The sequence below is a fragment of the Mauremys mutica genome, chromosome 24 (genome assembly GCF_020497125.1).
Source record: "Mauremys mutica isolate MM-2020 ecotype Southern chromosome 24, ASM2049712v1, whole genome shotgun sequence".
Lineage (NCBI taxonomy): Eukaryota > Metazoa > Chordata > Testudines > Geoemydidae > Mauremys > Mauremys mutica.
This window is the reverse complement of record NC_059095.1, coordinates 13566545-13588512: the sequence shown is the minus strand read 5'-3', so window position 1 is coordinate 13588512 and position 21968 is coordinate 13566545. Positions and strand designations below refer to the sequence as shown.

At 50.0% G+C, this 21968-nt stretch overlaps 1 protein-coding gene across 1 annotated transcript in view; it reads left to right on the top strand.

Moving 5' to 3' along the window:
• Window positions 1–21968, top strand: part of LOC123355926 (excitatory amino acid transporter 5-like) — an 89041-nt gene that overhangs the window by 33456 nt on the left and 33617 nt on the right. Inside the window, exons 3-5 of the mRNA XM_044998793.1 lie at window positions 11223–11435; window positions 19420–19462; window positions 21492–21714. Of these exons, the coding sequence (XP_044854728.1) occupies window positions 11223–11435; window positions 19420–19462; window positions 21492–21714 (479 nt within the window). The remainder of the gene's footprint in view (window positions 1–11222; window positions 11436–19419; window positions 19463–21491; window positions 21715–21968) is intronic.

Below are 21968 nucleotides of genomic sequence, written 5' to 3'. Positions count from 1 at the left end.
ACAGCCCTTCTCGGGGGGCCACTGTCTCTCGGGGTCAGGCCCCTCCTCCTCCTGGAGCCGCACCTCTCTGAGCCTTAGCACATCTGTCTCTGCCGTGGGCCCCCTCAGGGAGTCCACTCGCTCTGGACACCCGGGGCCTCCACCCCCCAAAGGGGTTGATGCCCCCTGTTCTCTAGACTGGAGTGACTCTCAGCCAGCGTAACACAGGAGGTTTATTGAGAGCTGAACACAGCACAGGAAACTCTCAGGGTCTTCCAGCCTGGCCTCCCTCAGCCCAACATATCCCAGTCTCCCTGCAGCCAGGTGGGCTCCCCATCTCCAGCCCAGAGCCCCCCTGCTTCCCAGCTGAGCCTCCGATATCCCAAGCCCCCTCTGTCCATTGTCTTCTCTCCAGGTAAACAGGGTCATAAACAGGCAGGCCTGGGTCTCCTCTCCTCTCAGCCCCCCTCTGGCCCCTCTGGCTGGAACCGGCTGGTCAGGTCACCGGGGTCCTCTTTCCGCAGCCCATTGTCCTCCCACTGGCCACAACTGGCTGTGACTCCTGAGCTGGGTCTCTGGTCACCAGTCTCTGGGGTCTCCATCCTCCAGGCCATCAGCTGGGGTCCCAAGTTCCCTCTCCAGTACTCTGTAACAACAAACTCCCTCTCCCCTCCCCTCGTTAAACCAGTAACACCCAGGGACACTGAGTCCCACCCCCCTGTGCATGCAAACCATTGGAACACACGGAAAAACCAAGAAAACCCCCCACACTTCATCACAGCTTGTGGCTAAGTAGGTAACTGACACATTTGCGTTTCCCCCGGTACATATTCTCCGGTTATCCTGCCACTGTAAAATAACGTTTCCACTGTTTTGGATGGTGTAGAAGAGTGGACTCACCATTCAAGTGCGAGCACTTCCTCATGGCTGGGTGTGGTGTAGTGTAGCAGGCTCTCTTCTTGCCAGCATCCCCCTGCTGATAGTTGCTCCAGCCCTGCTACCTTCCTGTAACTCAGCCCTCCAGCCAGGCCATGATTTAGTCCCACCAAAGTCCAACAAATAAAAGTCCAAATATCCTTACAAAAAGGTCTTCAGCCCTAACTCTGGGCCCCATGGTCCCTGCGCCCTTCTCTCAAGGCCCCCTGTTGTCCTTATCCCCTTCTCCAGTCACACACCACCTTGCCGGTGGCTTGTAGGGGAATTGGGGCCATTCCGCTCCACTGGGTTACAGCCCACAGCCCTATAGTGAGCAGACAAGATCTGTCTATTCTCACCTGTCCTTGCTACTTCTCTGGGCCTCGTCCTACCTATAACCAGCCCTGCTCCCCACAACCTCTCTATGTTCACCCTTCACTCAGAGCCAGGACACACAGGGCTCGCCACTGGAATCCCCCAACAAACTCCTAAATGAAAAGTACCAACATAAACCCAACTTCTGCCTTCCTCAGGCTTAACCTTTCATCCCTATCTGTTCCTCAGCTGAACACTGCTCAGGGCTCTCTCCCTAGATCCTGCCTTTTTATCAGAACTTTACAGAAAATAAATTAGTCACTGGCTCATTCCACAGGCTGACATGAAAATGTGTGTGTTTCCAAGAGAAGATAGTTAATTGTTTAACATAGTAAGATATTTGCAATAAGCTGTGTTAATGAAGCAGGAGAGACAAGCGGGGTGAGGTAATATCTTTTATTGGACCAACTTCTGTTGGTGAGAGAAACAAACTTTCAAACTTACACAGAGCTCTTCTTCAGGTCTAGGAAACATACTCAGAGTGTCACAGCTAAATACAAGGTGGAACAGATTGTTTAGCATAAGTAGTTAACACATATTTCAAGGTGAAGTGGCCTGTTAACACCCCTCCAATCATAGGGGGAAAGGAAGTGGGAGGGAGGGATTGTTAGCGGGTTACAGATTGTTGTAATAAGCCATAAATTCAGTGTGTCTGCTCAGTCTGTGATTTTTGGTGTCTAGCAGAGTAATGAATTTAAGCTCCCAGGCTCACCTTTTGAAAGTGTTGTGTTGAGGATGAGGACTGATAGGTCAGACATAGAGCGATCGCTTTGTGAACAGCATTCGCCCACAGGGGATAGGGTGTGTTTGTCTTTTATCATTTTCCTGTGTGAGTTCCCATGAGAGCGAAGTGATTATCTGGTTTCACCCACGTAGCTGTTAGCGGGGCAGTTAGTGCACTGGATGAGGTACACCACAGGTTGCAATAGGCATGAGTGGGACCCATGGATCTTGAAGGATGTGTTGTGAGCGGTGTTGATCATTGGAGAGATGTTTGCAGGTTTTACATCTGTTGTTCTGACAGGGTTTGGTGCTGCTTTGAATTGGTGTGTGACCAATATCTGTGAGGAGTTTGCTTCTGATGATTAGTTTGGAGTGGTTGAGGGGTTGTCTGAAGGCCAGACGTAGGGGATCAGGAAAGATTTCTTTCAGGACATGGTCCCCGACAAGTATGGGTTGTAACTGTTTAATGATATCCCATATGGGTTCTAGTGTGGAGTGGTAGGTGACAACTTGGAGTGTGTGGACAGGGGGGGTTCATGTCCATATTGAAGCATGTTCTTTCAGGGTATTTGGGTGTCCCATTCCATGGTGTGAACTACTTTGCTACTGGAGTCATTCTTTCAACCCAAAGCTCTTTGTAACTTTTATTCTGTGCGAGGTGGTGTCAGGAAATGAATCTGGGGAGACACAGCTGTCCGACCGATCAATGGCTGGCACAAACAGGACAACACAAGAGTGCTTTCACTTAAAGCTAAACTTTACTAGACTCAAGCACTTACACACGTCCGCAACAGGTTAGTAAAACACCCCCAACCCTTGATAATTATCAAAGCTGAGTGTGGCTCTCAAGTGGCACAGCAGCAGCCCCTCTGCTAGTGGGGAACACAAGATGTATCCAGAGGGAGAGTCCAGTCCTGAAGAGTCCCCCTACCTCAAACTTTTCCCCCTTATTTATGCATTAGTAAAACAATATGTCACTTAAAGAAAACGTAAGCAAGCAGTTTCAATGGTCAAGCAAGAGGTTTCCTTCTGATCATTGATTAACCAGGTCTGGTTTTTCCCCAGTTTGCAGCCTTGAGGCCCTAACAAACATTCCTGAGGGCACATCCTGCTCTTCTAAAATGCATGTATCAGCAACTTCAACACAATTCTTATCAGGAAGGACACAGGGTCAAGCTGCCCTTTCTGTGGCACCCAAACCCCCCTCCCCTCCTGCCTTGGTTAAGCTAAGGCTGCTGCATGGCCACTTTATGGCCTAATCACTTGGCTGTTTTTAGCAATAAACAATAGTGATATCAGGCACTTTACTGGTTTGCCGAAATCTCCCCGTACAGAGTGTCCTTGATTGGTGAAGACGGTTTTAAGTGTGTTAAGGTGTATATCTCAGACTTTCTCCTTGAAGCAAATTCTGCGGTATCTGAGGGCCTGGCTGTAGAGAACAGATTTCTTGGTGTGTTTGGGGTGGTTACTGGACATGTGAAGATAGGTGGGGTGATCTGTGGGTTTCTTGTATATTGTTGCCTATAGGTTCCATTGTTGAAGCTCATTGTGGTATCTAGGAAGTTGATGCTAGTGTGGGAGTGTTCTAGAGAGAGTTTAATGGAAGGGTGTTGGTTGTTGAAGTTGTGGTGGAAATCTATGAAGGAGTTTAAGTTGTCTGTCCAGAGGATGTCACTGACTTATCTCAGGTATACCATTTGTCTAGAAATTCTTCCTCTATGTGGCCCATGAAGAAGCTAGCATACGGGGGAGTCATCTTGGTACCCGTGGCTGTTCCCATGGTTTGGACAAAGTGTTTGTTGTTGAATGTAAAATTGTAATGGGTGAGGATGAAATGGATGAGTTTGGCGATGCGTTTGGGGTGGATAGCTGCATGTTGTCCATTGTCTTGTAGATATTTGAGGCAAGCAGCTATGCTGTCATTGTGAAGAGTGTTGGTGTATGGGGAAGTGACATCCCTGGTGGCAAGGATAGTGTTGAGAGGAAGGTGGTTAATGTTTCAGAGTTCGTGGAGGAAATTAGTGTGTCCTGAAGGAAGCTGGCCCTTTGTGTGGAGAGTCCTTTCAAGATGGTTTCTAAGTAATTCCTTCAGTAAGAGTGCTGTGGCAGATGTGATGGGTCTCCCTGACAAGCTCCCCACAGAGCAGGACACATGAACTCAAAGCAGCACCTGACCCTGCTGGAACAACAGATGCAAAACCTGCAGCCATATCTCCACTGCTATGATGCTGAACACCCCCACCCCAACACACCTTTCCAGATCCATGGGCCTGTCACCACACGTGGTGCACCTCATCCAGTGCACTGAATGCCCCAATAACAGCAGTGTGGGTGAAACCAGATAACCATTATGCTTTCAAATGAACTCACACAGGAAGATGATAAAAGACCATATCAGCTGTGGGTGAACACTTTTCACAAAGCAATCACTCCACATGTGCGTGATCTACTCTACCACACTCAGTCCTCATCCTGAAAGGAAACCTGCCCAGCACCTTCAAAAGACGAGCCAGGAAGCTTAAATTCATAACTTGGTTAGACCCTAAAAATCATGGACTGAATAGATACATTGGATTTATGGCTTATTACAACAATCTGTAACCCACTAACAATCCCCACCCTCCTCCAAGTAGCCTTCCCCACCTTTCCTTCACCCCAGGTCACTGGAGAGGTGTTATTGGGCCATTTCACCTTGAATGGTCCCTTGAAATATTTGCTAACTGCTTATGCTAAACATTCTGTTCCATCTTGTATTTAGCTGGGACACTCTGAGCAGGCTTCCCAGACCTGAAGAACAGCTCTGCATAAATTCTAAAGCTTCTCTCTCTCACCAACAGCTGTTGGTCCAATAAAAGATATTACCTCACCCACCTGATCTCTCTAATATCCTGGGACCAACACAGCTACACCACCACTGCAAACATTAATGACGCATGACAGATAGAAATGGAATCATTGCAAGATTTCGCTTTTTACTTGAATTGAAAAGCCCTGTGTATGTAAGAGATACTACAGCCTTGGAGGATTCTCTCTAATCTTTGGTTCCAGTTAGTACTGTTCGTCTACATGATTTCCATGTGCTGCTTTTGACATATATGCACACAGCCATCCACAGTGACCGTACAAGGTGGATATTTATCTAAGGTGGAACAGTGAATCCCATACTTAAAGCGAGTTTCCCTTCTTACCCCCTATTTCCGGTAGCTCCTATCTTTCTGAAATTTTCACTCTTTAGGGTGAAACTTCCCAGACTCTGAGAAAAAAATTCAAAACGTCTTCAACTCCAAACATCCAAGTTACTAACTAATTAATTTTATTTGTCTTCCGGTTCTGGATTTCATAAATTCACATTTTTTAGCTTTTCTCTACACAAGGGCTAGAATTTTACTTTTCTTTTATAACGAAAACTGAGATGATCAGGTAATGACATGATTCCAGCCACTGGAGCTGTAAGAAAGGCAGCAAATATCATGCGAGTCAGCAATACTGCTTCTGCTTTCGAAGGGGTTGCTCTCTGTCTCTGCGTAGCCTTTGATTCATTTAGAGTGTAAATGGTACCAGTCACTAATAAGTGTTCCTTTACTCAGGCAGCTATGTACGTTTATTATAGGAAACGAGATCGGTAGAGCACACATTGAGCCTTTGAGTTTTATTTCATTCAGATGAGCAGGGCCGCCCAGAGGGGGGAGCAAGTGGGGCAATTTGCCCCAGGACTCGGGTCCCGCAGGCGCCCCCATTCTATAGCATTGCAACTTTTTTTTATGGATGGGACCCCCGAAATTGCTTTGCCCCAGGCCCGCTGAATCCTCTGGGCAGCCCTGCAAACAAGTATAATTGAAATAATAGAAAAGTAAGAGAGAGCCAGACAAGTATCACAAAACGACCCACTACTCCCCCCCCCGCCGACCCCTCACAATAGCGTGTGCTTTCAATCTTATGGCTTGTATAGGCCAGGACAATTCCCAGAGCTGACGTACTTACAACCTCATAGTGACTGGTAGCAGCAAAGGCAGGAGAAAAAGTAAGTGCTGATCTTCACAAGTGGAAATGACATTTGGCCTTCCGCCTGCTTATTATTCCAATGAGCCCAATGAAAGGGTGGGCGTATATCTTATTTTAGCCCCTTTTTTCCGTACACTCACACACAGGGTGACCAGATGTCCTGTTTTTATAGGGACAGGCCTGATTTTTGGGTCTTTTTCTTATATAGGCTCCTATTACCCCCCACCCCCTGTCCCGTTTTTTCACAGTTGCTGTCTGGTCGCCCTACCCGCACGTCCGGGGACCATATTGAAATTTGTTTCCAGCCTCCTGTCCACGTATGACTCTGTCAAACCATAACTGGGTTTCCGATCATTGCCCCAAGCTATTTGTGTCAATAAGTTTCCAACACATGAATGTGGACCCTCTCGGGTACATTTGCCTAAGAATCCCTGAGAAATTTGTTTGCAAACATAAACTGTTCTTTGTGATTTGCTTGTTTATCACGAGATCCATGTTGCAGAAATCCCTATAACCTTAGTGAGCTTCTCACGCTAACTCTCATTGCTTAACCGCTAGACTTTGCTAAGACTTAACCAAACTTATCGCAAAGCCTGTCCAAAACATTAATGTATATTAAAGTGGCCACCTACTTTTGTTACAGCTTTAAATGCTCATATTAAGCATTGTGGCATTTAAACTCTGCTTTAATTCCAAATAGCCCCCTTTAAAGATCAGGTCAGTGGTCAAAGGTCAACACTGATGTAATGCACCCCCTTTGATTGTACTGGGCCCTGACCAAGCCTGGTCTCCACCTCTACCTCCCTCACAGTGGACGGGTAGAGATTCATTTATACTGCTGAGCATCATTCACACGTTTCTGCGCTTGGGAGGAATGCTCTCTGCACAGGTACACAGCAAACAAATTCGGTGCTAGCACTTAGTTTACACAACTCTACCTTCGGTCCTCAGCAGCCTCTGGGATGGAGTCCTGAATGATCATTGTTGGAACGGCAGTGACTCCTGTATTTAGGTTCCGTATCATTTTCCATTATAAATATTTTGTTCTGACTATTTTTTTAAGAGAACTGATGTCTCCATGTTTATATCAGGAGCTTGAAATTAGACAGAGAGTCGGCCTTGGGGCCTTTTGCTCTTCCCATGAAAAATCTACCCAGATTTGGTCAGGTTATAAACTACCAAAATCGCTGTTTCCCATCTGTGGTTTCCTTAGTAGAGTTTGCTCCAGGCTTGCTGCTAAAATAGTAGGGGAAATAGTATGTCAGGGGTCGGCAACCTTTCAGAAGTGCTGGGCCGAGTTTTCATTTATTCTCTCTAATTTAAGGTTCCGCGTGCCAGTGATACATTTTAACGCTTTTAGAAGGTCTCTTTCTATAAGTCTATAATATATAACTGAACTATTGTATGTAAAGTAAATAAGGTTTTTAAAATGTTTAAGAAGTTTCATTTAAAATTAAATTAAAATGCAGAACCCCCTGTACTGGTGGTCAGGACCTGTGCAGTGTGAGTGCCACTGAAAATCAGCTCGTGTGCTGCCTTCGGCACACATGCCATAGGTTGCCTACCCCTGTAGTATGTGATCATGTAATTAAAAACTCCTCATAAAACATAGACACAAGGGGACAGAATTAAGGCTACACAGGAAACCATAATTCTGGTATTTCCTAACTTCTGAGTGCTTGGACTTAGCAATCATACTGTTCTCTTCACAATTTTTTTTAAAGTAATAGCATATATGCACCAGGGGATACATTTAAGCTACTTTTGGAAGCCAAAATTCAGTTAAAGATGAGGAAAGTTTGAAAGTGTGTTTGAATGGAGCTCGGCTAGTACCAAAAACCAAGCGTATGCTTATTTTACAAAAATCCATCATCTTTTTAAAATACCCAAATGTTAGAATGTCTGGAAATGAACAGGGCTGGCTGGAAAACAAGAATTACATTTCACCAAAAATGTGAGGTTTTGATGCAGAATGAACACAACAAGACCTTTTGAAATTGTTCATGACAAAAACCAGAGAAAATTTCCTGATTCAGAGCTGAGACTTGAACCTAGGTCCAATCAACTGGTTATAGTCAGTCTCTGTAATGCTTCCTTAATGTCTCCTGGTGGAGCTGTTCCACGTCGTAAAAAGAATGTAATATCCATTGGATCAGAACATAAAAAACTAACTCCACCACCCAGTGGGTAGGGCACTCATTGAGATGTGGATCTGAGGTTTTTAATGTGGCACAGATGTTTGTACTGAGAGCACATAATTGCATTGCACAGGTCTTAAGGGGGTAGCAGTGGGTTTTGGCAGCTAGGTGGGGAGCAATTGGGGCTTTTGGCACATCAGAAGGCAGGGGAGGGGAACTGTTTCAGAATTAAGCCCCATTGAGATGAGAGGAAACAGTGCACTGCTCTGAGCTACTGTTTCAGGAAGCCCCTGAGCGACATATGTTTTGCCAACATAAGTGGTCGTGTAGACATGGCCTGAGGCTCTGTCTACACCACTGTACTGCTTCAGTAAGTGTAGCCACTTACTACAGCAATGAGATTGTAGGTCATCCACCTCCCTGAGAGGCAGTAGCTAGAAGAATTCGTCTGTCAACCTACCACTGTCTACACTGGGGGTTAGTTGGTTTAACAGTGTCTCTCAGGGGTGTGAAACGTCGCTAGGCAGATGTAACTGTTCGGTGTAGACCAGCCCTGAGTGTACAAGGAGTTTGGACGTGTAAAAACAAACCCATTGGGAGAGCTCAAAAAAGGCTTTTGCAGAATTCAGAAACATTCAGTTTTCCTGAAACCCAAGAAGAGCTCAGAACACGGACATGCCAGACTGGCTCTGACAGGGGCGACTCGGGGGAGGTGCACGGAGGCCCAAGTGCCCCAGCAGCCAGCCTGGGCAGGGAGAGGCAGGGCCAGAGCAGTGGCTGCCCGGGAGAGCACCTGGCTGTGGCAGCAGCAGGCTGCCCCCCGCCCAGGCTCAGCCTCTGGGGACAGGAGCTGACTCTGAGCGTGCCTTGGGGGGGCTGGGGGGAGCTCCGACTCGCTCAGCCGCTGTCCTGTATGCCAAGCCTGGGAGGGAGGCAGCCGCAGTCAGACACTCTCCCAGGCAGCCGCTGCGCTGCACTGGGCAGCATCCGGGAGTGGCTCCAGGGCCTGGCTGCCAGGAAGAGCCGGGGGGGAGCCACCGCAGCGGGAGAACAGCCCCCCCCCCAGGTAAGAGCGCAGGGGCCCCGAGCTGGGGGCGGGGCGGGGAGGAGTCACGTGGGGAGGCCACGTGTCGTCCCCTTTGTGTCCCTCCCACGAGTCACCAATGACCAGGGAATGGGATCCCTCCTGACTCGGCTCCCTTCCCGATGATGGGCAGTACCAGCCGCCTCAGAAGAAGGTGCAAGAAACCTGTTGTATTAATTTCAGTGGGATAAATGGACGCAGACAGTCAAAGACGCTCACCTGACCCTGTCACTGTACAGCGCTAAGTTTTAAACCAAGTGTGGGGTTCTGCGTGCAGAGACCTCAGCTGGCTTAGTCCCAGGGAACACGCAACCAAAAATCTCTCTGGCCTTTTATTAAAGATCGAGAAAAAGAAGGAAAAACAGCTAAAGCCTTAAAAACGTAAAGTATTAAGCAAGGCTTTGAGCACCATCCCTTCTTCCTTTCCCCTAACTGTCGAGTTTTTAGAAGGAAAAAACCCCGTGCCTGGCAGTCTCTGAGATGTGTGCAGTGTAGCTGTAGCCGTGTCAGCCCCAGGATATCAGAGACACAAGGTGCACCTCACCCACCTTCTCTCTCTAGCCTTTTAGATGGATTAAAAGGGGTAATAACTTTCCTGGTTTGAGGCGCGTGAGAGAGAAAAAACAATAGCTGAGATGAGCTGGAGCTGCTGCTGCTGCTGTTAAAGTCCGATCCCATTTCCTAGAAGATAAGACAAGTTGAAGCCACGAGGGGAGAGAAAAGAACAGCTCTGAGAGAAAATGCAGCGTCTCCCTTACTTGCATCCTTACTGGTGGAGAAACACGGGCATGGCCCACGGTCTGATCAGCTGCTCTGAGACCTGGCAGACTTGCACCAGCTGCTCAGATTATTGCTTTTAGCTGCCTTTTGGTTTACCGGCTTACAGCAGCGGTGCAAAATATACAGTCCTGGCCCCCGATGGAGTGTTACCCACAGATACCAGCCATCTTACTGAACGTGGACTCTTTAACAAGTGTCTGTGCATGTGGTCTGGGGAGATGGTTTGGTTTGTGGCATGAGGGGTCAGAGGGGCCCCCAAAATGTTCCTGCTTGGGCCTCCCATGGGTTTGCGCCACCTCCGATGGCAGCCTTGATGGGGAAGCTCTCTCCTTCCAGGCCTCCTGCTCCTGAGCCAACAGTTGTCCTGATTCCACCCCCCAAAGTCTTTTCTTTTAAGGACCCCGCAGGGAGTGGTGGGCAGGATAGCCCAGCCCTTCAGGAGTTTGTCCACCGATTAGGCCTAATTTCTGACACACCAAGTTTGGTCCATTGCTTTCTGGCCCCACACGGCTCTTCTTTACCGGGCATGATTTTAACACAGTCCTTGGATTCTAGCCTTTGCGTTTGGACTCCATTTCCCACCTTTTTCCATTAACATTTATTGCAGGGGTGCTCAGACTTTTGTCCTGGTGACCCCTTCACACAGCAAGCCTCTGAGTGCGACCCCCCCCCCCCTTATACATTAAAAACACTGTTTTATAGATTGAACACCATTATAGATGCTGGAGGCACGGCAGGGTTTGGGGTGGAGCCTGACAGCTCGCAACCCCCCCATGTAATAACCTCATGACCCCCTGAGGGGTCCCGACCCCCAGTTTGAGAACCCCTGATTTATTGTGCCCCCTTAGTGTGACGTTCTAGGAAGTTCCACTCGCCGCTGAGCGTTGGACATGGAATCCCAGGTGGAAGACTCCCAGTGGCTGATATAATGGCTGACACGATGCTATTTTCAGCATCGTTCTCTGTTCCTGTCGTAACGGAAGCTAACACCTTGCTTGCTCCTTGTCCAGCCCTGTGTACTGAGCAGATGGTTGAGCTCAATGAGCTTAAGTAGATTGGAGTTCAGGACCTTGGCAGGTGGCAAGCACCCGGCAGATCTCATGGCCAGCGTGGGCTCTGTTGGGGCAAGCACCACATGGAGCTGGTGACTCGGGCGGTCTCTGCCAGAGACATGTCTTGTGCCATTCAGCTGTGAGATTCGCTGAACGTGTTCTTTTCTCTTTCAGCCTGATGTCTGGCCTGGCCACCATGGACTCCAAGGCCTGCGGGAAGATGGGGTTGATCACACTCACCTATTATCTTTGGACGACATTCATGGCTGTGACTGTTGGGATTGTGCTTGTGATCAACATTCATCCAGGTGCTGCTGCCCAAAAGGAGGAGTATACCGTGGGCAAAGTGGTGCTGAGCTCTGCAGACGCCTTACTGGATTTAATCAGGTACTCTCCAGCAGCTTCCGGAATAGCCCTGGTTTTATAAATACGGGGCCTGTTTTATTGTTTACAGCCAAGTTCTTCGCACTGTAAATGAGTTCACATGAGCTTTTAACAAGATCAATGTCTCCAAGAACATTTAAGAAGAAATTGGCCAAATTCAGCCCTGGAGTAAGTGGGTACAATTCCAGGCACTTCCCCAGAGTGCACTTGTTCACATGACAACTGACTCTGACTGCAATCCATGCAGCAACTTAGGTGCCTAAACCCCTCTGTGCTGCACCATAACGATCCCCAGAACTCCTGCTCAGCTGCTGCTTAACCCTGTAGGCACCTCAACTCCCTCAGCACCTCACTTTCTGCGGTAAAAGTTCCCTAGACAGTAGACACCCAAATTTTAGACTGTGGGGCTTACATGCTGCTGCCTCTCTCTAGGCTTCCAGACGCCTGTCTCCTGCCCTAAGCCCCAGAACAAGCCATGAATGGGGGAAGACAGGCATTCGGCTCCCTAAGTTGTGTGCAGATCCCGATCTGTATGTGGCCTCTGAGCAGGTCTACTGGATCTGGTACCATTCAAAATCTGGCTGGAGGAGGAGGTGGTGGCAATGGTACCCACCCACCTTATAAACTTTAGCCCAGTGGTTAGCACACTCGCTTGGGGTGTGGCAACCCCAGGTTCAATCCCCCTCTCTGCCAGGGGAGTGAAGGAATTTGAAAAGGGGCCTCCCACCTCTGAGAAGAGCGTGCTGCCCACTGAGCTGGGGATGTTGTGAGGTGGGGTCCCTGAAGCTGTTCCACTGTGGATCAATCACAAAAGAGTGACTGGAGGAAGGGGACTGGATTCCCAGGGTCTTCCACCTTGGGGCCCGAACCACCAGGCCACAGAGTCATTTCCAGTCTCTCTAGCCCCATAGCCAGTCCACTATGGATAAACACTTAGTTATTGGGGGAGCGGGGAAGATAGGGGGAGTGCAAGAGAGGCACTCTAGTCCGGTGGTTGAGCACCCATCCGGGATGGGGGAGATCCCTGTTCAGATCCTGGCAGTGGCGGATTGGCCAACAGGGCCCCGGCCAAGTGGGGGGCTCTGGAAAAATGGGCACCCCTGTGCCCTGACCTGCTCCTGCCAGGGATCAGGGGAAGCCCCTGCACCCTGACCCCATTTCCCCAGCAGGAGCACGGGGAGGGGGGCCCCCACTTGCTCTGGCCCAGGGCCCTACACATCTGTAATCCACCTCTGGATCCTGGTTCCCTTCTTGGCGACGGGTGGGGGGGAGGGAGCTGGACATCCCACATCCCAGGTGAGTGCTGCAAGTACTGGGCTAAAAGTTAAGGTGGCCGTCACCACCTGCTGCCCCTGCAGAGATGTGTGGGTCCAAGGGACTGGGTCCAGGCTGGGGCATTGCCCAGACCCTGTGACTCTGGGCCACCTCCCTCCCATTCATCATGTAGAAACCAGGGCACCTAACTCAGGCTTTGTGGAGCCCAGTGTTGTGCCTGTGATTTTCTAGGTGCCCAAAAGTTGGGTGCTGCGACACTCGGTATTGCAAAACCTATGGCCTTTCGTGGATCCCCCCCAGCTGTCTACGGTCAATGAAGTGAGAGGGATCGGCACTTCCCCAGCTGCCACTGAGAAGTCCCTCCCTCAGACCCAGCCATCTGCTTTCTCCTTACTCCCTCCGGGCAGGGGGCCCTGCGATGAACGCAGCAGGAGTGGGCTCTGCCCTCAGAGTGAGCCCCAACAAAGTCAGTGAATTCTTCCCTTCCCCCACAACACCCCCCATCAACTCATCGTCTCCCGCACATGCATGCACTGAGTCAGCTGCCCTCCCTCTCCTGAGAGAGACCCCAGTGGTCATACTGGGTCTTGGGCACCCTGGCCACCATCTTCCTTCCCCTCTCCCCCTTCAGCCAGCCGGCTGCAGGCCTCGAGCCAGGGCTCTGAGTGGCTTGTCTCGGGCAGCCAGGCTTTGGCGGGAGTGAACAGCCAGCCAGCGACATGAAAGGAGCTCAGTTAATTCTGAAACGTAGAGAAATAGTTTGTGCCATGTAGCTGTAGCCCAGGATATTAGAGAGACTCGGTGGGTGAGGGAATATCTTTTTTTGAATCAACTTCTGGTGGTGAGAGAGCAAGAGAAGCTTTTGAGCCATACCGAGCTCCTCTTCTGGTCTGGGAAAGGAACTCACTGGCAGCAAAATGCCAGGGGGAACAGATTGTTTAGCATAAGCAGTTAATACATATTGAAGGGACCATTCAAGGTAGAGTGGCCCGTTAACACCTCTGCAGTCAGAGGACAAAAAGACGGGGTTCATGGGTTATAGATTGTAGTATACCTGTACCCCAATATAACACGACCTGATATAACACAAATTCGGATATAACTCAGTAAAGCAGCGCTCTGGGCTGTGCGCTCCGGTGGATCAAAGCAAGTTCGATATAACGTGGTTTCACCTATGTAACCCTTCTGCTCCTCTGAGCTGGCAGCAACAAGGGCCGGGTTCAGTATCCAGGGGTTCCTTTTCAATAACACAATGCAAAACCGGCTCGAGCCCCCACCCAGTGGCCTGGGACAATTACATACCACCCCCCCGGGCGCTTCTAGGAGGCAATACTTCCCCTCTCGCAAGCACAGAGTCCGAGTGTAGCAAAATCCTTTTAATAAAGGAGGGAAACAATGCGGCATCACGTTGGAGAGACACCACAAACAGGACTATACACAAACCATAAGCAAAAACCCACCTCCAAGTACATTTGGCACTGTCCTTTCCCCCTCAGGGTCTTAAGTCCAATCACCCCAAAGTCCAACAACCCAAAAGTCTGTGTCTCTGGTCAGTGCTGCCCCAGAGTTCAAAAGTTTATCTGCAGAGTTTTACCCCCCCCCCAGCCTGGGTGGAAATGGAGGGGGGCACACAGGGTGTTAAGGGACACCTTACGTGGGCCAGGGCCAACTGCTCCGCCTCTCCGTGGAGTTCTGCTGCAGCCTTCACCACGACTGGCTCCCCTCCACCAGCTGCGCCGCTCGTCCAGCCAATCCATGAGCCGCTGCAGCCGGCCTCGCAAACTGCTCCACACTGGTCCATGGGCTGCTCCAACGTGCTGCAAACTGCTCCGCTCTGCCAGCCGCTTAGCGATAGATCTTCAGGCTCCCCCCCTAGTTAACACAGCACTCAGTGATCCCAGCTCAGTAAGCTTAGCTCTTTTAGTGATTTCAGCTCTTAGTGGTTTCAGCTTGTAGTAGGGGAGCCCTGGTGCTGGTGCACCATTGACCCAACATGAATTCAGGTCAGCAGTCTCTAGATGGACTCCTAAAGGATTCAAAATTAGCTCTGCTCTTTAACAGTGGAGAGAGGAGGATGTGCAATTTGTGTTCCAGGCCCTCAAAAGGGGCCCATACCATCAGGCGCGCACGTGCACGCGCACACACACACACGCACACACACACACGCGCACACACACACACGCACACCAGTCCCCAACCTCTCTCTCTTCACTGGGTTTTGGAACCCATGTCCCTTGTCTAGCAAGTACTATTTAATGTAGGTTGAGTCATTTCTGTCATAAAGCAGTCTCATAGTTCCTCATTCACATAATTAAGGTAACAGCCCCATTTTTTTCTTCCTGCCCCAATAACAAAGAAATTGGGGATTCCACAGTGTGAAAATAACCATCCCAGGCTGCTGTGTGTTATGCTAAGTGGAGTGGGTTTGCCAATGCAAATGTGCATTCCTAAAATTCCTTTGCCCACTCCTCATAATTCACCACCAGATGTCAGGGTAGAGCTCATCCTGACTCTGCTTACATCCTCCCCCCAGCTGAGAATTTGTCGTCCCGACAAATCACATTCCCTACTATACCAACTCACTGGTCCCCTCCAAAGGGCCTCAGATAGCCCACTTTAGCTTTCACAAACCTGTGTGCTAAATGTATTGGCTCCTCACTAATCACCCCAGGTGCATCGTAAGTTAACCATTTCACTGGTCTTATTACCCTGTCTCGCCTATTGAGAATCTCTGTTGCTGTGGTAGGGGGGACATCCTCTTGAGTGACGGATGAGGAGGTTTCCTGTGAGTTCTCCTCGGATACTGGCATAGGCCCCTGCATTTCTAGGTCTAACAGTGGAGGGTCGAAGGTGCTTGGGACATCTTCCATCTGTATGTCGCCACTGTCCAATAATCTGTGAAAATCATCACATGGGGGTTCCACCAGTGGCTCAGGAGTGTCAGGAATGGGCCTAAATACTTCTGCTATAGGGTTTAGGGCGGAAGAGGAGGTACTCTCTTTTGATTCAGCTGATCGAGACTGCAATCTCGTCTTCATCCCAGGATACACCATGGTTGTGTCTTCCTCCCCAGACTCACTCTCAGATGTGCTGAGTAGGGGTAGGTTAGCTGCAGGAGGCCGGCTGTCCACGTTGGAAGGTGGGTTTGGTACAGCACCTTCGTTCTGCCCAGTTGCCCTGGTGTGGCCCATCTCATAAGGGCTGCCCACCAATTCCCCCACCGGGAGCAAAAGGTTTCTATGCACAGTCTTTGTCTGCCCTGGACCCTCTTCAGGTTTGATCTTGTAGACCGGCAGGTCTCCTAGTTTTTCCATCACCAAGTAAGGTATTGCCTTCCATCTGTCAGCTATCTTGTGTTTGCCAGCAATACCCAAATTTCGCAGCAGGACTCTGTCCCCTGGCTGGAGCTCTTGCAGACGTACCCTAGCATCATATCGATGTTTGTTGCGGTCTGCGTTCTTCTGAGCTGCAGATGCCGCTAAGTGATAAGCATCCCGCAGCGTTTCTCGTAGTCGGGCTACATATTGCTGATGGGTTTTCGCCATCCTCTGATACACCAAAGCACAGGTCTATGGGTAATCTTGGTTCTCGCCCAAACATCAAGAGATATGGGGTGACTCCCGTAGCATCATTCTTGGTGGCATTATAGGCATGCACCAGAAATGCAACATGTTGGCTCCAGGTTGCCTTCTGCTCTGGCCGCAAAGTCCCCAACATATCTAACAGGGTTCGGTTGAACCTCTCTGGCTGAGGGTCACCCTGCAGGTGATAAGGCGTTGTCCTCGACTTTTTAATTCCTGCTATCCTCAGCACCTCCTTCAGAAGGTGACTCTCAAAGTCTCGTCCCTGATCCGAGTGTATCCGGGCTGGGAATCCATAAACTGAGAAATATTTTTCCCATAGTACTCGAGCGACAGTGGTGGCCTTCTGATCACGTGTGGGATATGCCTGCGCATATCACGTGTAATTGTCGGTCACTACTAGAATGTTCCCAATATTCCTCTTGTCCACTTCTAAAGACAAGAAATCAATGCAAACCAGCTCCAGAGGTTTGTTGCTGGTGATGTTCTTCAGATATGCAGCCCTCGTGGGCAGAGTTTTCCTTTGGACACATCGAGCGCAGGTCTCACATTTCCTGCAAACATCTTCAGCCATCCGGGGCCAATAGAACCTACTGCGGGTAAGTTCCAGGGTCCTCTCCATCCCTAAATGTCCAATGTCATCATGCAGGGCCCTCATGGCCAGGGCTCTGTACTCTTTTGGCAGCACTAGTTGGTTCCGTTGCTTTTGTAGAGGGTCTGTGGTCACGCGGTGTAGCACTCCCTGAATCAGTTTTAGTTTGGTCCATTCTCTCAATAGAAGTTTGCCCTCTGGGGTAGGTGGGACAACCGCAGCTGGGCCTCGCCCCTCCCTTTTGGCAAGTAGTGTATCACGAATGTCAATATCTTGCAGCTGGGCTTCCTGCCAGTCAGCCGCATTGAGCACGGGCAAGGGAGATTGGTCCAAAGCAATATAGTTCACTGAAGCAGAAGGCACGCAGTCAGGGGGCAGGCCCAAAGCTTCAGCAACGCATCCATGAAGGCTCTCATTGGCCTCCGGCTCTCGGCGACTCACACTGCAAATAGCTCTCACTCCATCCGTTGGTATCACAGCAACTCCTGGTGCTTGTGGACGCCTGGACAATGCATCTGCATCTACATTGCTTCTCCCTGATCGGTATTGAATGCTGAAGTCATAGCTAGCCAAAGCGGCCACCCATCTTTGCCCTGTAGCATCCAGTTTAGCACTTGTTAACACATAAGTCAGTGGGTTGTTGTCTGTCCACACCTGGAACTGAGCACCATACAAGTAGTCTCGAAATTTCTCAGTGATGGCCCATTTCAAGGCCAAGAACTCCAGCTTGTGGGTGGGATAGCGGGTTTCACTGTCAGACAGTCCTCGGCTGGCAAAGGCTACAGGTTTACGCGTGCCTTCCACCTCCTGGTATCTTATGGCTCCCGAGGACAGCATTATATCGGGGTAGAGGTGTAATAAACAATAAGGGTATGTCTACACTGGCAGAATTAAAGCGCCGGGAGTAACAGCACCACTCAGAGAGCACCAAAGGGAAACCGCTGTTGTGTGTTCACACTGTCAGCTGCCTGTGCAATAGCATGTTCACACTTGCAGCACTTGCAGTGGTATTCGGAGTGGTGCACTCTGGGCAGCTATTCCACAGAGTGTCTCTTCCTCTTCTGCCGCTAAAAGTTGTGGAAAGACGGAGTGGGTCACGGGGCATCCTGGGTCCTGTCCCAGTGACGCGTGATGCATTGCTTCCCATCCCAGCAGTCCCTGTGCTTCTGTCCGCATTTGGCGCCATCTTTCAACAGTTTGAGTACTGCACGCTCTGCTTCTTCAGTTTGCAGGAATGGATCCCCACTGTTGACCAATATGCTGCTCGCTCTGACTAACACGTCACGAGTGGCAGTGGATTTAATCCTTAAACTGCAAAGGCAAGAGGAGTGTGACATTGATCTCGCCACATGTAGTAGCTACGACATGAGATTGCTTGTGGCATTCACGGAAGTGCTGGGCACAGTGGAATGCCGCTTTTGGGCTTGGGAAACAAGCACTGAGTGATGGGATCACGTTGTCATGCACATCTGGGATGCAGAACTTTTGGATGAGGAAAGCCACATTCATGGACTGTGTGATGAGCTCACCCCAGCTCTGCAGCACAAGGACATGAGAATGAGAGCTGCCCTGTCACTGGAGAAGCGCGTGGTGATTGCACTGTGGAAGCTGGCTACTCCAGACTGCTACCCATCAGTTGCTAACCAGTTCGGAGTGGGAAAGTCGACGGTTGGAGTCGTGTTGATGGAAGTGTGCAGGGCCATTAATCGCATCCTGCTCTGAAAGAACATGACTGTGGGCAACGTGTGTGACATTGTAGATGGCTTTACAAAATGGGCTTCCCTGGCTGTGGAGGGGCGATAGATGGCACACATATTCCAATTCTGGCATCAGACCACCAGTTGTTTGGGGAAGGATTTGATGATGTCCTTGGTGAATTGTGGTGTAGGCTCTTTTTTGAGTTCTTTATAGTAGTTGGTGTCAGAGAGTTGTCAGTTGGCCTCATTAACATAATGACCACGGTTGAGGACCCTTTTGCTGGTTCGATGACTATTTGGTGGTTAGATTTCAGGGACTGTATGGCTGTCCTCTTGGCAGTAGAGAGATTATGGTGGATGTGATGTTAAGGATTTTGCAATCAATTTTTTGAGACGTTTCACAAAACTCATACCACTGCTGCCTTCCCCCTGCTGAATTTGCAATGGTGAGCACATCTGTAGGCCAAATCCTTCAGTCCCTACTCCTGTAGATCTCCCATCCATCTTACCTGGAGTTTTCCCTAGGTAAAGAAATTTGGCCCAATAGCCAGTTAAAACAGCTAGTTAATTCTATGACAAATGGGTTCTCAGAAATATACCATTAGCCTCTGGGTTTACATAATTGGCTCAGCGGCCTTGTTATCACTTGATTTTTCAATCCCATTTCCGCTCCTGATTTAAACTTGGAAAGAGGGCAGTAGAATCAGTCGAACTGAAGGAGCGTGAGCCATAATGTACTTTACTCACCTTAATTCTCTGCATGTTAATCCTACAAAGAGGATCTCCACTTTCTTTTCAAGCTCATGAGGCCGATTCATTCCTGTCTCATTCGTCTCTTACAGAAATATGTTTCCTTCTAACCTGATTGAGGCTTCATTCCAGCAGGTGAGTTCCCTTGATCCCGAGCTCCTAAGTCACCTCTCAGCTCCTGAGAACAATGAGAACGGGACGGGTCACATGGGCAGCCCGGTGGGCTTGGATGGCTCTCTCAATATCAGTGATTAGCACCTTTCACCATAGGAACCTGCCCAGGAAGAAGTGTCCCCCCTTCCATACTCACCCACAGTGACTGTGGCTCGTCACAAGGGTGGATCCCGTCTCGTGGCACATGGTTGGAAGCTTCAACCCAGCCACGTGTGCTGGGGCTGCACATGTCCTGGCCAGGCTTAGAGCCCTCCTGGCTGGGAGGCTGCACGGTTGGAGGGAGGGGGGTTCCCTCGCTGGTGATATGTCCTGTCCTCCCCAGACTCAGCCTCCATACACCTGGGGAGTTAAAAATGAAAAGGTTCTTCTGCTCCCCACTAGAACGAGCCTAGGGCCAGATTTCCCGAAGACCCCGGGGCTCGGCTCCTTTGGAAATCTGGCCATGAATGCTGCTCTGGACCGAGCCGTTCACTTTTTCTCTGGCCTAAGCTCCTGTTGGTACCGGATGGCAGAGGCTGCGGGGAAAGGGCGAACAGCAGAGCGTCTGCCTCCTGTCCAGACTCGCCCCCCCCCCGAGGGGCATGTTGGGGTGGGGGTGGGGAATCAGCAGGAGGTAGAGGGGCAGAAGGGTCGAGAGCTGGGAGGAGAAGCTGGCCGGTGGGGAAGGGAGAATGAGCTTGGGAGCCTGGGGAGAAGGGTGAGGAGGCCTGAGAGGGAGGATGGATGGGGACTGGAGGGGGGGGGGAGGGAGAATGAGCCGCTCTGTGGGTGCAGGGGGGAGGCCTAGGGGAAGGAGGCTGCATGTGTGGTGGGGAGGGGGAGGGGAGAGAGTCTGGGAGGGGGAGGGGAGGCAGAATGGCACGTGTGGGTTTTGCAGGGTGGAGGCTCTGTCACAAGGACCATGTGGGTTGGGTAGAGGGAGCCTGTGGCAGGTACCAGCCTATTCCAGGTGAATGTGCACCTGCACTTTGTGTTTGCTGGATCTTCCCTGGGAGGCAGTAATTGGGGGGGGGGGGGAGGAGTGCGGTTTTGGGGGTATGAGGCAGAAGAAAGCACGTGAGAGACGGTGAAGGTGGGGAGAGCCCAGGGCGATTGGAATGTGGAACATGAGAGGGGGAAAAGAGAACAACTGTTCCACAACTGAGAAAAGAGAGAGAGAGAGAGCAAGAAATAGACTGAAAAAGTCAGGGGAAAAGATCACAGGGTCAATGAGAGAGGAAAGGAAAAAAAGAGAGGGAAGCACAAAGGCAAGTGAGAGAAATGGGAGGGAGCCGCAGGAAACGCAGGACTGGTGATTGCACAGCAAGGCCGACCCCTCCTAGCTGGGGGCAGTTGTCAGCACAGCCCAAGCTGCCCATCGTGCAGAGCTTTAGGGGAAGCCCCCCACACGCAGGGCTGGCCTGGGCCCCAGGTGTCACTGCCTGCCCGAGCCCCTCCGGGTGAGGCTGGCACAGCCCCTCACTCCCCCCGAACGTTCCTCCAGGCCCCACCAGGGGCAAGCCCCATTTGTTTTGCAAAACTGGGCATTTGTCCTGTTTGCTTTCGCTGACGAGCGGTTGGCAAGAGCAAATGGGACAAACGCCCAGTTTTGCCAAAAAATAAAATAAAATTGGGACACCAGGGACAGGGCTTAAAATGGACTGTCCCAGCCAAAACAGACCGCATGTTACCCTGCCTATCACGCAGGTAAGTGAGCTGTGCATGTACCTTCAAGTGCATCCTGTATACTGCATACCGGGGTGCTTGGGCTGTGATCTGAAGGGAACTAAACCACTTCCCCCAGCCTGGTTTCTTGCTTAGCTCACAGTTGGTCTCTTTTATTTTCAGTGGTAGTAGCAGCTGATCTTCGTATCACTCTCCCGCACGCAGAACAAGCCTCCCCCTTGCAGATTTTGGGCTTGAACTGGCACCAGTCAATGGGAGTGAGCACAAGCCAGTCCTTTGCTAGGAGGCCGTTCGCTTTTAATTTCATTTCATTTAATTGTTGCAGTATCGAACAGTTCTCGTCCCAGTGGTGAAATCTTCAGGCTTTCCAAAGATCCCAGGGAAACCTCTCAGCTTCATTTACTTTGCACCTGACGATGAAAATCCCGAAATCCAAAGGCCTGTGCTTCTTGAGATCACCCCGTCTCCAGAAATGACCTACCGGACCCTGCCTGGGACCAGCAATGAAATGAATGTCTTGGGGATTGTCATCTTCTCTGCTACAATAGGTACTTGCCAAATACAGTCAGATTTCATGCTACCCACTGATCAAGCATTACTGGGAGGCATTTAATTATGACGGTATCATAGAAGCTCCATAGTTAAGGTTGCATTGATTTAAACCTCTGTGTTCATATGTAACAAGGCAGGGTTTCCTCCCCGTGTATTCCCAGTGCAAGATGCATTTTGTGATAAATTATTAATTATTTTCTTTATTATTTTATTAATTCTATTAATATGAATAACAGTGACTGAAAATAGG